The sequence below is a fragment of the Trachemys scripta genome, chromosome 3 (genome assembly GCF_013100865.1).
Source record: "Trachemys scripta elegans isolate TJP31775 chromosome 3, CAS_Tse_1.0, whole genome shotgun sequence".
Lineage (NCBI taxonomy): Eukaryota > Metazoa > Chordata > Testudines > Emydidae > Trachemys > Trachemys scripta.
The window spans coordinates 11,543,981-11,562,117 of NC_048300.1; the positions used below are offsets into that span (position 1 = coordinate 11,543,981).

Here is an 18,137-nt window from a genome sequence, read left to right on the forward strand (position 1 = left end):
GGACTACAGCCCCACAAGGGCTGTAGTCCACGAAAGCTTATGCTCTAATAAATTTGTTAGTCTCTAAGGTGCCACAAGTACTCCTGTTCTTTTTGCGGATACAGACTAACACGGCTACTACTCTGAAACTATTAAGGACTGAAGGGTGGGAGGCAGAAATATAGTGAGTGGTGCATAAAAATCTAAGCCTGAATAAAACTAGAAACACACATCTCAGTGCTTTTATTAATTTATTAAAAATGACAGTGCATTAAATAACAAATTCATTTGCACCTCTGGATTCAAAGCAGCTGGTCAGATCTGTCAAATACTATTTCTCTTGGGTGAATGAAAGAGTTCATGTAGGCTTCCAAGATGGTGTATGAGCATGATGATCTTACCATGTTGGGGCATGTGTACAGCAAGTACTAGGATATGTGCCCAAACTGGCTCTATTTTTTCCAAGAGTTAGCATAGAAAAGCTGCAGAACTGAAGACACACAAATTAACTTTGAAAATAAATTAACTTTTAGATTTTGTGATGTTCTTAGCTACACCAGTAAAATAACAAATGATTTTTTTTAAAAAAAATATGTTTTTAAGGTATCCATTAGTGTCTTTAAAATAAGTGCAATAACAGCCAAATTTTAGGATATGTGTTTAATATATAAAATATAATCATGAAACAGATTTTACAGCTCTGCAGATTACTTTCATGTGAATCCAGTTCTGGCCACTTTAAAATTGATGCTGTTTATCATTTTAAATCAATTTAATGTTTTTCAGGCATTTCATGGTAGTTTTCTTGATTACTGCCCGTTACCCCAGCCACTTGACTTTTACAAACATAATTGTGGGAAATGTTTTCCAATTAGTAACTCAATACACTGGAAAATTAAAAAGTTGGCTTTAAAGATTTAAACTTTCAACACAGGTTTGATAATGTTTTTTTTTTTTTTTTTCAAATAATCAGCTGATATTTTAGGTGCTTCTAGGCTACCCTTTTATTTACCAAAATCAATTTCCCTTTTCTCTTAAAACAAAATCCTTTTTTTTAAATATCTAGAATATAGAGGAATTTGCTCATTAACAAATCAGTCTCTCAGTTTTCTTTGTGTTCCTATATTTGATTTCTCTGAATTCATGAGAGCAAGTTTCCTCCATTGCTCTTGTTTGAAGGTGAAGATGAACAACATGAAAGACATGTTCTATATATACACTTTATACATATTGTATTCTGAAACCAAAAATTGATATAAAAGCAGGGTTACTTTTTATTCATGGTTTTTCCTTTCTTAACCCAGTTACATGTGAATAAAGATGCCTATCGTGCTTAATAGCGTAACAAGCAATTAAAGAAGTTGACAGATGCAACTATAGATTAGCCATTGCCAGTGTAAAATACTGTGGGATTTTTCCTTTTCTATCACCTTAATATTTATTTTCCTATACAAAAATTAATAACATTTAGTATATATGTGGTTTTTCATCTTCAGAAGGGTTTACAGGCTTTGTTAACTAAGTAATCCACGTAATACCTCTGTGAGGAAGCCTGCTGGGTAAATATTAGCTCTATTTTAGAAACTGAAACCTGGAAAAATTCAGGCCAGGTTTTGCAAAAATGTTCACTAGATTTTGAGGTGACCCCATTTTTGAGTGCCCAGCTTGAGAAACACAGGGTCTGATTTCTATGTAATCAGCATGTTGAACTCCACTCAAAGTCAGTGGCACCTCTGAATGTTGAACATTGTTGAAAATCAATCCCTAGGTGTATCGTTTCTGTAATATGCAATTTTTGAAAGAAAACCACATATTTTGTTCTCTCATAATTTTCTGAAAACTTTCTGGGCTGAAAGAGAAATTTAAAAAAATTAAAACAGTTCATCCATTATTAAAATGGAAAGTTAAAAAAAAATCTTTTTAGTGCTTAGAAAACATAACAAACCAACCCCCCAAAAACAAAAGCAAACAAAAAACCCCAGTAGAACCAAAAAACTGTAAACTTGGCATGATCATAGTGTTTGAGGAGGAAAGTTAACTGAGACAAGTATATAAAACAAAACTAGTATTTTTAAAGTTATAAGGGTTTAACGTTACAAGTCTGTGCATGTGTAATCAATGTATCTTTAATCTGCTAAATTATTTTGGCATAAGGATTTCACATCTGCAGATACTTTATACTGGAACATGGACTGCATGTGGTGTTTCTTTTTTCATAAAGAATTGCCTTCTGCGGTAGGTAACTTCATATGACAAGGGGAAGGAAGTGTGTTCTAGGGCAGGTGGGGCATTTCTCACGGTCTACTAGAGGAGTCAAAGTCTTCCTGAACTAGCTGCATGTCTGGGGACATGGAGCAGTTTGTTGCCTGTGATTCTCTCCCTCCCGTTATACTGGTGGGGCAGAAGAATAATCTAGCCCAATTCCCTGCAGCTGCTGTAAAATGTGTCCAGGACATATAAGCCCGTGTGCATTACTTGTTTCAGAACTCCTTTTCCTCCTCATTTGAGGGACTGATTCATTACTTTACCTTACTTTTTGCTTTATCTCATCTTCACCTTAAAAGAACTTTGAAAGTAACTTTCCCATGATACCAAGATGTAAGATCTATTTCCTTTGTCATAACATACATCAAAAGAGATGGTAGCTTTCTACCTAATTTTTAAATGGCATTTTTATTGCAGTTAAGCAATTTTGTAGTGACTCTAATTAATCTGATGTATTATAGAATATACCTCATATATCCACATGGTTTTTGTGTGTGTGTGTGTGCGTGCACGCGTATAAAATAAAAAAGGTGGTGTATTATTAGTAGGCAGTTAGTAAAACACCTTGTGTGTGCTTTGCCTTTTACCTTTAGTTACCTAGGAAATGTACTAGTAACATATTAATGCGTACCCCGGAAATCTTGGCTTTTTATTTTTAAACTTTGACTAATTAATATTAAAATGCAATTTGGAAAGTGTTTTATGCAAATCTATAAATATTATTTCATAATATAAGAGAATGGTATTAAAAAGGCTTAAAAGTATCTTTAACTACTATTTATGTCTTCATAAAATTATTTTACTTTTTTGTTTCTTTGTTTTTGTTTCCTGGCCCCTTTTTTTCCTCTCACCTACCTTTTCAACAACATTCTCTGGCCCAGAGACCACTTTTAATGCTAATTTTGTCATTTAAAAATTGCTAGGGACTTCAATGAACAATTTTATTCTTGGGTGTGAAGCCCTGATTCTGACTCTGGTGTCCGGGTAGAGAAAGAAATGTAGAGTTGTTCATGTTTAAACAATAAATAAATTAGGAGGTCAATTTAGTTTTAATAATAGAAAGCTAATGGGCTTCACACACATCCTTTGAAATGTCCTCTGGGTTGATGGAAGAAGTGAAAATTGTTAAGGCTCTCAGTTCTACATATCTGTGTATAATGACATCCATTTCCATACTATCTGAGACCCTCTCAAACACTAATTAATTTATTCTTGCACAGCCCTTTTTAGTAGGCATTACTGTTACCTTTGTTTTACAGATGGAGACTGAAGCACAGAGATTAAGTGACAGATTCACACAGGAAGTCTGTGCCAGAACAGGGAATTGAACTCAGCTCTCCTGAGTCCCCTCCATCCATCCCTCATCAGTTCAGCTTCTTAAGATGAAAAGTTTATTGCAGATGGTCTGGAGTGGATGCAGGAGAAGGGTCACTTACAGCCTTTGGATGCCTTTTTCATTAAGAAAAGTGCTTATGCCCATTATATTAAGCATTGAGCTTGAGAACATGGTAAATGACCATATTTCAACTACTGGTAAATAAAAAAACCCAAAACATTGATTTTGTCTTGGTTGTAAATGTATTAATCACCCAGGGTCTAGAAGTTGTGATTGAACATATTCCCAAGAGAAATCCTTCCATTTTTTTCTAACAGAGTCATATAAGAAATACTTTTTTCTTGTTTACAGCAAAAGTAAAATAAAATACATCAGGGAATAGTTTTAGGGTGTTTTATTCATGCCTGTACTCGCCCTTTACTTGTCTGTCCATTCTTTTTGTTATTAAGCCCATTCATGAGAATAAAAACAAACCACAGTGAATATGAGTTGCTCATGCCCTCATTTGTGGCCTGTCATCAGTGACTTCACAGATTGTCAGAACGTTAACTGCAGCACTTGAGAAGGAAAGGGTGCATGCAACTTTTTGTGAGCTCAGGATATCTGTCCCCGATCTGACACAAATGTGATCTTGCAGTTTTTGTTTATGTGGATCCATTTTGACACAGGCAGAGACATGGTACATCCCTTTACGATGTTGAAATTGAACTGATATTTGAAGCCTTTGCCCTGAGGAAGAACTTGTGTTTTGCAATTGCTTGCGCTCCTGGCCTGATGGCTTCTTTCCATTTGTAGGCTACAAAATTGCCTCCTACAGAATTGCATTGGTTGGCAACTGAAATAAACTTGTTCTCTCTACTGCATTTTATGCCACTTTTTCAAGAGTATGCCTCACAGAGTGGTTCTTGGAAGACCAGTTCTACATTTTACATATAGTAGGGATTATAGGAAGCAAATTTAAAATAAAAATAGTGGAGTGAGGAGCTTTATATAGAAACATTATTTCATTGTATTGTGTCATATGAAAACAGTTGATTTTTGAGCGTGTCAGGTTGCGAGGAGCATTTTAATAATTGCATGCATTAACAGCTGTGTGTGTCAACACTAAGTTTGAATTTCTCAGTCATGAGATTCTGCTGCTCCATCAGACTTGGAACTTCTAGGTTTCTCCATCCTTTCTAAGTATCAGAGGCATGTAAGAAGTTCTTCATTTTCTCTTTCCTGTTCTTCCCCAATCCCATGTGCTCTCTGCCTGTCAGCACCCTCTACAGGTGTGCCTGATGATCTGCTGCTCTGATGTTACTCCTCAATTTTTTGCTTCTGTGCTCACAAACAGAGATTTTCTCTGCAATCTGTTTTGAGAATTTGTGTGGCCCTGTTCTCCCTCTCCCTCCACCCTAGTTTCTGTCTAGCGAGGAGAAAGTCTTAGAGGGATCACTTTGAGGAAGGCTTCATACTCCTGTAATTTATTGATAAATCCCCAGATGCTTGTCCCTTCCCCCCTTCATCCCATCGAAGCACCAAGTATGGGACTCTCATCCCTTTTGGAACCTTTGGTGCAAGAGCTATACACACCACTGCCAAAAAAGCGAATCATTCTTTTCTGAGGATTCCCCTAGACATAACTTGTCTTCACCCCAATCCTGTGCTTATGAAGTGGAATTATTCTCCTGCCGTGAGCACTTTGAATCAGATGATTCAGGTTGCCTGTATCCTACTGAAATTTTGGAAGTTATGGTTGAATAGATCAACTCCCTTTCAAGATTGCCAAATCAGCAATCCAGTCTCCCCCTACCCAAGACGTGGTGATGATGACTCACATGACTATATGTATCTCCTTCTCCATTTTGAACCTCCTGTGACATCACCAGATTCTCTGCCAAGACTCTTCTCTGCAACGCATTTTGGCTCAAAGGAATAATTTGGCTCTAGTCTCTAGATCTAGACACTGCTTCCAGAGGCAACCTGGTTCAGGCATTCAAGCACCTTTTGAAAGGATAGAGTTCCTTAGTGAGTCCCTTTTAGGGTTGCCAACTTTCTACTTGCACAAAACTGAACACCTTTGGCCCGCTCCTCCTCTGAGGCCCCGTCCATGCCCTGCCCCTTCTCAGAGGCCCGGTCCCCCCACTCACTCCATCCCCTCCTTCCTCTGTCGCTCGCTCTCCCCACCCTCACTCACTCGCTCATTTTCACCGGGCTGGCTCAGGGGGCTGGGGTGCGGGAGGTGGTGTGGGCTCCGGCTGGGGATGCGGGCTTCGGGGTGGGACCAGAAATGAGTTCAGAGTGCAGGAGGGGGCTCCAGGCTGAGGCAGTGGGTTGGGATGCAAGAGGGGGTGAGGGTTCTGGCTAGGGGTGTGGGCTCTGGGGTGGGGACAGGGATGAGGAATTTGGGGTTCAGGAGGGGGCTCCAGGCTGGGGGGTGGAGCCGAGGGGTTGGGAGGGGGCTCCTGGCTGAGGCAGTTGGGTTGGGTGTGGGAGGAGGTACGGGCTCTGGGCTGGAGGTGCAGGTTCTGGGGTAAGGACAGAAATGAGGGGTTCAGGGTGTGGGAGGGGACTTCAGGCTGAGGCAGGGGGTTGGGGTGCAAGGGGGTGAGGGCTCCGGCTAGGGGTGCATGCTCTGGGGTGGGACTGGGGATGAGGGGTTTGGAGTGTAAGAGGGTGCTCTTGGCTGGGATTGAGGGGTTCGGAGGGCAGAAGGAGGATCGGGGCTGTGTGGGCCACGGGGTTGGGGTCCTGGAGGGGGATGGTCAGAGTGCAGGCTGCGGGAGGCACTTACTTCAAGCCGCTCCCAGAAGCTGCGGCATGTCCCCCCTCCGGCTCCTACATGGAGGCAGGCTGGGCGGCTCTGTGTGCTGCCCCATCTGCAGGCGCCACCCCTGCAGCTCCCGTTGGCCGCGGTTCCCAGCCAATGGGAGCTGCGGGGGCAGCGCTTGGGGCAGGGGCAGCGTGCGGAGCTCCCTGGTTGCCCCTACACGTAGGAGCCTGAGGGGGGACATGCTGGCCGCTTTCCAGGAGGCGCAGAGGCTAGCAGGGAGCTGCCAGCCCCACTGCCTGGTGCAGCTCCGCCAACCAGACAGTCAACAGCCCAGTCAGCAGTGCTGACCGGAGCCGCCAGGATCCCTTTTCGACCGGGTGTTTGAAAACCAGACACCTGGTCACCCTAGTTCCTTTACAAAAAGCCAACAAAACTAAACAAATAAAATCTCTTACATCTTCGGACTTGAATATGATGATGATCATCCATCCATCACTGAGATGCTCCAGGAAGCTTCGGGGAACTTTGCTGTGACTTCGAAAAGTCTCGTTTGATCCACCAGGGCCAGGAAATTCCAGCAGCAGTCAGAAAGCTACCCCAAATGCAGGTTAAAGACAGTGAAGCTCTGCAGGCCCAAATCCTCCTTCCACTGGAGGAAAGCTCAAGAGTTTCTTTTTGGATTTATGATGCTTTTAGTGCAAACTGAGCGTATACCTTTGTTGCCCTACTGCTGATTATACATTGTGACATACCTAACCATTACCAGCTTTTTGACCACCTGTGATATCATCAAGAGGTGATCATCAGGATCTAGTTCTTTGCTCCATACTTCTGACATCAGAGAGTGGAATAAAACTGTAGCTAGCATTGTCTAGTCCTGGGAAATTGTACATTAAAAGGAAGCTGCACCCACTTGCTGAGCACAGCAGTCTGAAAGCTCACATGTTGAGAAGCACTGCTCACCACATCTGAATTGTGAAATGTATTTCAAAATGGTTTTAATTAAAATTTGTAAGTTGATCATGTTGTTGAAGTCAGCAGGCATCTTCTTGAGAAATGAAATCATTTGTGACGACAGCAGTACAAAAAAGCTAATCTGTTTCCATTCTTCTCTGATTTTGTTTTAACCAAAGATTACAGTGAATTGTTTTGCTGCTCGTACCCCACAAAAAATTAGGGCTCTAAGGAATTGGCTGCCAGGGAATGACTGGTGGTGATAAAGCACTTTTGGACTGGCAAAACTGAATGGAAAATCACCATTCCTCTCCCTCCATTCTCAAGATTGTTTTCCTTGATCTTGCCTTTCTTTTCAGGCTACTTGTAATGATGAATGTGCAACGACAGGAACTAGAGTGTGTGCACCAGAAACAGGTTATGTGCATATTTGAATTTAGAAATAAACTTTACCGGTCTATTTTAATTCCTCTTCTGATTTTTGGAGTGTTGGATTTAATAGTCTTGCCTGTTTGCCAGGCTGTGCAGAGTCACTCATCTGAGTTTAGCCCTGGCCAATGTTTTAGCAGGCTGTAGGCGAGTGACGTTGCTTGACTGACAAATTCAGACCATATCCTGGTGGTTTCTATTCTGATTTTGTTAAAAAAACATTTTTATGTCCCCTCAAAGGAATCCATAACATGATCAATGTATTTTTGCAAGCTGCTTGAGCCCAGAAATTTTGTTATGAATTAATTAAATTCTGTTGCTGGACCATGACACACTGGCAATACCCTGAGATAACTTTAAGCCCTTTGCTTAATAATTAAGTGATGAAGGTTAATATATAAACAAAATGTTTCAGGCTGGGGAAAGTAAGGTTATATTGAAGTTCCTAAAATTAAGGCAGGATAAACATTTGATTGCTAGCTATTTAGATATAACAAATGTCTAAAATGTCTTTACTAGTAGTTTTGAAATGCCAATTTTAACTGTATTTTCAATACGGTGTATAGTTTTAAGTGTTATCAGATTTTTAGATTACAATATTGCCAATCCCAACCCTTGAAAAATCATGGGTCAGGCTCCCCAAAGTTATGAGACTGGCTTAAAAATCTTTTTTTTTTAATTATGTGTTCTTTTTATTTATCTTTGATTTTTGAACATTTAGGGTTCACATTTTAAAGCTTTCCTCTGCAACCATGAGGGCTATAAACTTACTTTTTTCCTGGAAAAAAGTTGAGATTCTCATGAAATCACATATTTTTTGGGGCATAAGCTTTCATGAGCTAAAACCCACTTCATCAGATGCATGGAGTGAAAAATACAGTAGCAGTATATATATCACAGCACATGAAAAGATGGGAATTGCCTTACCAACTGGAAGGTCAGTGCTAACAAGGCCAATTCAATTAAGTTGGAAGTGGCCTATTCTCAACAGTTGAAAAGAAGGGGTGAATATCAAGAGAGGGAAATTACTTTTGTAGTGCTAACGAGGCCAATGCAATCAAGGTGGACGTTGCCCATTTTGTGATATATATACTGCTTACTGTATTTTTCACTCCATGCATCTGATGAAGTGGGTTTAGCCCACAAAAGCTTATGCCCAAATAAATTATTTAGTCTCTAAGGTGCCACAAGGACTCCTCGTTGTTTTTGCTGATACAGACTAACATTGCTACCACTCTGAAACCTGTCATCGTGAAATCACATGACTCCAGGAGGTTGGACTTTAAAGACCAAATATTGTGAGACTTGTAATGAAAACATTAGAGTTAGCAACACTGAGCAATGTAAGTCCCAGGGTTTTTTCTTTAATGTCTTTGGATTGGAGTTTAGTCTGTACAGAGAGCTGTTTTCTCTACTGCTGCAGTGGCAGCAGCTATGTTGAGATGCTTTTCTGACAGATGCGTAGTGTAGATGCAAGGTATAAAGAAGCCTGCACAAGGGCCATTCCTTCCATCACAGGGCAGGGTCTAAGTGTTTGAAGAATTAGCATTAGTGAGACCCAGCAGGCCCACTGCTCACATAGCATCTTGTACACCTCTATCTCAATATAATGCTGTCCTCAGGAACCAAAAAATCGTACCGTGTTATAGGTGAAAAGGTGTTGTATCAAACTTGCTTTGATCCCCCGGAGTGTGCAGCCCCCCTCCCTCCCCCCGAGCACTGCTTTACCGCGTTATATCAGAATTTGTGTTATATCGGGTTGCGTTATATCGAAGTAGAGGTGTATCTTGGTGATCCCTTTCTGCCTTGTGTCCTTTTATGTGTAACTTTAGCGCCCAAACAAAAACCATTAAAAAAATAAAATCTGACCTCAGGCTTATGTCTTTCAGGCCTAAATATTTATATTTTCTATATTCAGTACAAAATGGCTTAAGGTAACATTTAGCATGTACTAATTATTTAAAAATTCATCATAACTAATACCTTCAGTGTGCCAGGTGTTTGATTGTGTGCAGTGTAATGGCTTTATATTACCTATATTGTTATGTACTGTCTGTAACTTTGAAGTTTGCCAGTCAAATCAAAAGTTTGCTGGGACTAAATAATGATTCACTAGAGGTTTTTAGAGGTACTTTGTCATCAGTTTAAAAACTTGGAGAGGTTTGGTATTGCAGCCATCTGTTAATTCTTGGATCTCTGGAGGAAAGAGAAGGCCGCCTTTTGAAAAATAGATCAAAGCATTCTGTTCTTTCAGTGAGTGATACCTATACGTAACTTAGAAGCTTTGCAAACTGATTACACAATGCCTGTCTCATCTGGCAGAGTTTTGTATTCTACTTACTGGTACAATGTTGATCATACATTATTTTGTAATTGCAGGTAAGCTGTTGTTGACTGCTTCTGGTCAGTAATTACTTCTGCAAAAGTATTAATCTGAAATGTGAAATAACGGGAGAAATGTCTGATTTACTTAATATGGCATTGCAATTGGTAAAAATCACTATAATGAAATCATGGTACATTTTTTTTAGATTTCTGCTCAACATATTTAGCACTCTTTCAGAGTAAGAGACGCTCAAGTAGTGTACTTTCTGTAATACCTTGAACATTAGGTCTAGATGTGCCTTTCAGTTTCAAATATCAAAAAAGGGCTTTATTTTATAATTTATCTATTTTGCTGTTACTAGGAATAATTGTTCCCACAACTGAAATGCTGGAGTTGAATATGCAGATGTTTAGCAGTGAAAATCAACACCCTGTAATATTTAGGGACAGGAAGTGAAGCATAGAATATCCATTTGAAAGTACAGGGGAAATTTAAGTGGCAGAATGTAAATATCCAGGGATTTGGCTAGGACTCCAGGAATAATATTGCCTACTTTTGTGAAAAATTCCTGAGTATTGTAATGACCAGGTGCAGTAGGTCTTTTATAAACAATGTTGCTTGGATATCATCGTGTTAGACACCTTAGAAATGCCTGAGACAGTGAGGCAGTCAGACCACAGTACCTCCTAACACCATGGGTCATTACTGTCTCATAGGGAAGACTATTACATACTGAACTGGCATCTTCACATTTTGCAACAAGTTATGTTTCTTATAGTCCCCTAGCCAAATATCGCTTTGATGTCACCCCGCGCAGCTTTCAGGATCTGACAAGATAACCACTCAAGGATTGCTTTGCCCATGCACCCTATTCTGCGCCAGCTGATGTAGGAGGGGTGACAGTCTCCTCATTTTATCTCTGCTATTGATAAGGCAGTTTATAAAAAAAAAAAAAGGCACAGAAACGTTGGGAGTCCGTTTCCTACTCTTCCTACAAGAGTCTGATGATACAGTCATCTGTGGCCAGGACTGTGACTGTCTAGATTAAGGGTCTGGAACCCCTACTCCATCAATGGAGGCACTTTACAGGAAAAAGGATTTGCCATTCTTCAGTGGCAACTGCTAGCAGTGAAAACTGCAAGGCACAGTTTAAATTGTCGAAAGGGGCTTGTACTACTTCACAGATTCTCCCAGGAAAAATGCAAAGAATATAAATGTGTCCTGATGGCCTGGATGTAGCCAGACATTGGGTATGGGTGTCCTAAGGTGTTGATGGTAGGATGATGAGGACAAGTGTTCCATACATTGAAACTGCACATAAGCATGGCTGCCTTCCTCTGACTTTCATAATGAGTAACAGGAGAGACTTCCGAACTTGCCATAAGATGAAGTGAATGACTTTGGGGAAAAAAGTAGAGGCTAGTCTGACAAAAGCTAAGAAGAGAGAAGGTATCCCTGTGATCTGTGGTTCAGTTCTCTTGCTCCAATAAAGGGCAAGGGAAATAGAGCTGTGAAGAAGCCAGTCTTGGTAGATATTTCTATTGGAGGGGAAATAAGGGCTTTCTACCCCAGTAGCCTGTGGATATCTCTCACACACGATCAGTGAACATTATCTAATGCTGCTACTGAATTTGCTTTTTAATAAGCTTTCCAAATTATTCCTCTCAAGAATGAAGTCAAGTTCAAATGTATTAGGAAGAGATGCCTCAGCCATTCCCATCCCACTTGGTAAAGAGTGCCAAAACAGAAAGAGCACACTTTACCAGTTGCGTTTATAGCTGACTGGCACCATAAGAACAGCATAAAGCAGCTAAACTGCAGTGCTGAATTTGGCCCTTAACTTGCTGTTGACTTATTGGGTTAGAGAGCTGTTTTAGTGAGACAGATGCTATATGAAAGTCTTCAAAGTCCTAATGTTTTTGCACTTGAAAGGCTCCACTATACTCCTGCCTTATTTGCCTGGCACACAGTGGAGCCCAGCAGTGCCAGTTGGGCCAAGTTATCTACCAGTGAAGATTCTTGGTTCATATGTCCAGTCTCCCTCACATCCTGTCTCATTCCAACCACTAGAATTCTTGCATATAAATTAATTATAAAGAAAGGATGGTGACTGGTTGAACCTCTGATATCACAATGGCCCCACTTAAGAGTTATCTGAGTTGTTGAGATGACCCTGGCTGTAGCCTTTATAATCCTAACGATTAGATACAGTCATTAATAATATAACATAATTTCTTTAAATAGAGGCCAGATAAAAGATTCTGATTAATGTTAAATATATGGAAAGTTCGAAGAGTGTATTTTTCTGTTATTAAGATAATGTAGGATAAACAGAAGACTGATACAGTTGTTAATTTTTTTTAAGGGACTCACTTTAAAATTTATTTTAACCTCTAAAATAATTGTAATCTCAGAAAATTAATTCAATAGAGTAAGTGCTGCAAATTTGGGGAGGATATGTTGTCTTTTTCGTAGATAAAGTGAAGATTTAACACCTTAGTTATGTGCAAAACACAACGCAGCCTTAAATGTGGATCTGTGACTAGCATCCTCAAGAATCTGAGTGCTTATGCTTGGTACATCTAACAAGTAGCAATATCTGTTATTTGATATGTTATAATAAGCAAAATAATATTGTTTCTAGCACTGTTTCCCATTATAAATATGTGGAATGCCTGTTAAAACTGGAAATTCCATACCTAAAAATGAAATGTTTCTTTAAAAAGGTTAAAAAACTCTCAGATTTTAATTGTGGCTACTGCACCTCTGACTATGATCACTTGATGGTTTATTTCCTTGTCTGCTGGATGTGTGCCTCACAACAACAACTACTTAACTTTTCTTTCTTTCCCTTTTTTTTTTTTTTCCAGTGTGGGAACTTTGCTGTCCTAGTGGATTTTCATATTTTGCCTCAAGGCTCCAGTAGAGACTCCAGCTGGTTTTCCGCTCATGAGAAGGAGGTACAACAAAATCACTTCTACTTCAAAAGCACGTAGCTGCAGGGAAAAAGTTGGATTGCATTGAACTGTTCAGATTTTCTTCTCAGTACTGTGATGTATTCAGTATTGTGAGTTATACCTAACCCTGAACAACTCCTTTGGGACTACGAGGCCTGTGATGTGTGTTATCTCCCCTCAGGTCACTAAGTGACTGCTTTTAAATATTAAACTTTTTTGTGTGCGCTATTCTGACTTGGATATTTTTTAGATTTATGAACATAATGTAAACACATACTTGTAGTGAGTATGTGTGATTATCTTAAGCTAAGAAAATGATTAATAAAATGAAGATTATGTAAGATGGATACTGTCCTTTTCTACAGTTCCTATCAAATGTCTTTTTATTAATTGTTTATTTTTTCTTGCTCTCAGAAATACGAGTGTTGCACCAAGAGTATAACAAGTGCAAGAAAATGTTGTCTTGGTATGCAGGCTATAGTGTCAGCGGATCTTTTATCTCCTGTAGAATGAAAATCTAACCTTATTCTTCAAAGGTCCATTAAAATTCCAAACAGGAACTAGGTTTAGGACCATAGATGAAATGTTGCATAATTACTGTAATATGCATCAGTGACCAAGGACATGAAGTTTGTACCTTCCATGAGATTTTTTTCCTATGATTTCTATTGGGATCTAGTGACAATTTACTGGATGCTTTTTTTTCTCCATTACAGGCTATTGTGGGAACTTGAGTCTCCTATTAAAATGAATGTGAGACATGTAAGTTGCCTCAAGTGCCAGTCCTTTCCCGCAAGTCTCTGTTACGGTACTTTTCAGCAGACCGCTTTCCTAATAATGGCATAATTGACTTGTCATCACAGAACATCCCAATACTTCTCACAAAATATTTTCCTTCAGTAGTGTAAAATCAAAAGGCGTAATAATTTGTTATTCTGGGGTGGTGGGGAGCAGAATATTTAGCAGTATGATTCAACTGATCTGTGCCTTATAAACCAGAAAGAAGTTTATAGGAAAAGTCTTTAAAATTTGCTTCTGAGTAAATAAATCTTCATTAAAGCTTCTGTTTGTAACTGATTTTACTGTCCCAGTTTATCTGACTTCCCAGTGTTTTAAAAAAGTATTTTGCTTGACTGCCAAAATATAAGATATGAATTTCAGGAAATTGGATTTAATAATGAGGCACAACAGGGCGTTTGATACTTGTCTGTGACCTCACACTTTGAGTAAAGCACAAGGGTTGAGTGTCTTCACCAGCTGAGAAATGTGATTATAATAGCTCAACAACATATGCCTTAAAAGCCTTATTGAGATTTTGTGTTGATATAATAAGGTGGGAAGGGAAACGATTAATAAGAAACCATAGTCAAAATCATACCCCATGTAGAAAAACTTGGTGCAGGGCCTGGGAGCTTTTCAGTTTTCAACCGACACAGTTTTCTACTAATCACTTTGTGGCTTGCCTCCTGGCCTTTTCCAGACTCTGCAGAGCCACGAAGGGGGAATACCCCATTGTATTAATTTAGATCGGTGGTCTCCAACCTTTTTACGCACAAGATCACTTTTTGAATTTAAGTGCAACCCAGGATCTACCCTGCCTCTTCCCTGAGGCCCCGCCCCTTTCCTGGGGCTCCACCCCATTCACTCCATCCTCCTGTCCCCCTTCATCGCTGGCTCTCCCCCACTCTCACTCACTTTCACTGGTCTGGGGCAGAGGGTTGGGGTTCGGGAGGGCATACAGGCTCTGGGCTGGGGCTGAGGGGTTTGGAGTGCGGGAGGGGGCTCTGAGTTGATCCTGGGGCAGGGGGTTGGGGTGCAGGAGGGGATGAGGGGTGCTGGCTCTGGGAGGGGGCTCAGGGTTGGGGGTTGAAGTGAGGGCTCATGCCCGGGGGCACTTACCTCGGGCGGCTCCTGGGCGGCAGCGCAGCGGGCTAAGGCAGGCTCCCTGCCTACCCCGGCCCCACTCAGGCACGTCGGCATCTCCTCCCCATCACGAGCCAAGCCACCCCTCCCACCCTGCCAGCCAGGAGTGCACCACATGGCCATGACACTCCTGGAAGGGGCCAACGCGCCCCTGCGGCCCCTGTGGGTGGGCACGTGGCTCTGCGTGCTTCCCAAGTTTTGGTTCAATTTCTAGTCCCACACTCTTCTTGTTTACCAGGCATGATCTTTATACAGTCCTGGTGTTAAATCAGTAGGCATTTTTGTTTGGACTAATTCAGGGAGGTTTTTTTGTCTTCCTTTTACCTTTTCCCATCAACAATTTTTGTTTATAGGTTATTGTGACATCTTATGAACTTTCACTCACTTTTTACAGTTGTGCTCCGTTCGAGTAAATTTGTAGGCCCAGTTATCACAACAGATCCTCTGTGCTCAAGGATCTCTGTAGAACTATGAGATGTGCAGGCTACTCCCTGCCCCAGAGCAACCCAAGTCTCTCAGGAACCTTGATTCCATTGGTTCTCTGATTGCCCTGGGGCCAAAATCCAATGAGCTGCTGACAGTTTGGTGTGGGAGGGACACTCTGGAAGGCTATTACATAGGGAATTATGTATGAATTTGCAGGGGAATGATACTGTGTTCCTGGCCCTTTCCTTTTGTAGCTGCTCAGCTCTTCCCCCATTGGCACTGTACTGGATTGGTAGAAGGAGGAGAGAGAGACTGGTTGCTCCATTATCTACTTCTCTGACTGAGTCAGTGGAGAGCAGGATAGGAGCTCTAGTGTTTGTGCCTGGGCTGAGGGGAACCTCTAGTAAAAGACACTGTGACGGGTTGGATCACAGAAACCCCCTTGGGAACTGCCACCTGATGTGCCAAGACTACTTCTGCCCCTGCTTTCCTGCCCTGGCAGCTTAGGACTCCAGCACCCTGTCTTGTTGAGCCAGACACGCCAGTCTACTCCATCACAGACCCAGGCTCTGAACCACGTGCTCCAAAGCTGCAGACTTAACCTGAAAGCAGTTTACAGAAGCGTTCCTGTCTTTAACACTCAGATACCCAACTCCCAATAGGGTTTAAACCCCAAATAAATCCGTTTTACACTGTATAAAGCTCATAAGTTGTTCGCCCTCTATAACACTGATAGAGAGATATACACAGCTGTTTGCCCCCCCCCCCCGAGGTATTAATACATATCCTGGGTTAATTAATAAGTAAAAAGTGATTTTATTAAATACAGAAAGTAGGATTTAAGTGGTTCCAAGTAGTAACAGACAGAACAAAGTGAATTACCAAGTAAAATGAAATAAAACACGCAAATCTAAGTCTAATACAATAATAAAACTGAATATGGATAAGATCTCACCCTCAGAGATGTTTCAATAAGTTTCTTTCACAGACTGGACACCTTCCTAGTCTGGGCACAATCCTTTCCCCGGTACAGCCCTTGTTCCAGCTCAGGTGGTAGCTAGAGGATTTCTCATGATGGCTGCCCCCTTTGTACTGTTCCACCCACTTATATATCTTTTGCATAAGGCAGGAATCCTTTGTCCCTCTCTGGGTTCCCACCCCTTCCTTCTCAATGGAAAAGCACCAGGTTAAAGATGGATTCCAGTTCAGGTGACATGATCACATGTCACTGTAAGACTTCATTACCCACTTGCCAGCACACACGTCTACGGAAAGACTTACAAGTAAAACAGAGCCATCTGCAGTCAATTGTCCTGGTTGATTGGAGCCATCAAGTTTCCAAGCCACCATTAATGGCCCACACTTTGCATAATTACAATAGGCCCTCAGAGTTATATTTTATATTTCTAGTTTCAGACACAAGAGTGAAACATTTATACAAATAGGATGACCACATTCAGTAGATTATAAGCTTTGTAATGATACCTCACAAGAGACCTTATGCATGAAGCATATCCCAGTTACATTATTTTCATACTCATCAGCATATTTTCATAAAATCATATAGAGTGCAACGTCACAGACACATTTTCAGTTTGTAATCAGATACAAATTTTCTTCTTAACACAATCACACTTGGTGTCCAGTTTAGAGCCTTGAGGACCCCAGGTTGAACACCACTACATAGAGGTTGTCTGTAGGATATTCTTTGTGGGTGGGGAGGGAGAATGCTGCTGCATTGACTCAGTTGCCCTTTCTTTGATGAATTTAATTAACTTCCTCTGCTTTTCTGCCTTTCTCACCCTCTCCCTAGAGGTAATGGAGTAGAAGATGTGGCTTTATAGTTTAACAACAATTTTGTATTCTGATAAGTTTGTTGCATCAGTTTCATTGCTGTGCTATATGTGTGTAGCTATAATGCCTCATTAACAAGATCAGTTGAGTTCACAATTCTATTTTATAAGTGAAAAAGAGGGATATTAATTTTCTTTGATAAAAGCGCCAGTTTACATTTTTAAAAGGTATGCTTATGTTTATTTTGAGTTCTAGTCCAGTAATCTCTTCATAAACATGACAGCTAAAAGAAATATTTTGAATATAGATGTAAGGAAGTTTATATTCATCTTTATTATTGCAAAGGGAACCAAGTGCATCTGATGTTTCAGCTACTTCCTGGGTTTGTTTGTTTTTTTAATTAAAAATATTTTTTTCCATTGGAGAATGTGCAATGAGGTTACTTTGACGAGTTAAACAGCAGACTAGATACGAAGAACCCACGCTTTATTTTATCTCATTAAAATGAAAATGTCATTCTAACATTAAGGAGAAAATAGCGTGCATGGATCATTGATATGCATGTAGTACATTATTTTGAGACCTAATAATTTATACCTGTGTTTAGATCATCTGTTTTCATGTGTCTATTCTGCATATTTTCTAGATTAGTCATAGCTGATCCCTGCAAAAATCTTTAATTTAAAAAAAGTACTCATTTAATTTTTCATCTGTCTGAACATGAAAAATTTAAACCTAAAATTATATCTTGGTGTCCAACAAAGCATCAGTTCTTTGACAACAAGATACTGTGCAATGGAAAATGGGAATATTGAGAGAGAGGCCAAAACGAGTCCATATACAGTCAACTGAGAATTTGTTCAAAGTACTGTTGAGACCAGATGTCCTGTTTTTAAAGGAACAGTCCGATTTTTGGGGACTTTTTCTTATATAGGCGCTTATTACCTTCCACCCCAGTCCCGTTTTTTCACAGTTGCTATCCGGTCAGCCTAT

At 40.4% G+C, this 18,137-nt stretch overlaps 1 protein-coding gene across 3 annotated transcripts in view; it reads left to right on the forward strand.

Annotated features, from left to right (window-relative positions):
* SLX4IP (SLX4 interacting protein) overlaps window positions 1-18,137 on the forward strand; it is a 122,293-nt gene that overhangs the window by 50,807 nt on the left and 53,349 nt on the right. The window contains exons 2-3 of one of the 3 annotated variants that reach the window (XM_034764129.1): window positions 12,915-13,004; window positions 13,718-13,763. In XM_034764129.1, the coding sequence (XP_034620020.1) occupies window positions 12,994-13,004; window positions 13,718-13,763 (57 nt within the window). In that variant the 5' untranslated portion in view covers window positions 12,915-12,993. Of the gene's footprint in view, window positions 1-3,506; window positions 3,753-12,914; window positions 13,005-13,717; window positions 13,764-18,137 lie in introns of those variants that run through there. The other 2 variants (XM_034764128.1, XM_034764130.1) reach the window with 2 other exon arrangements.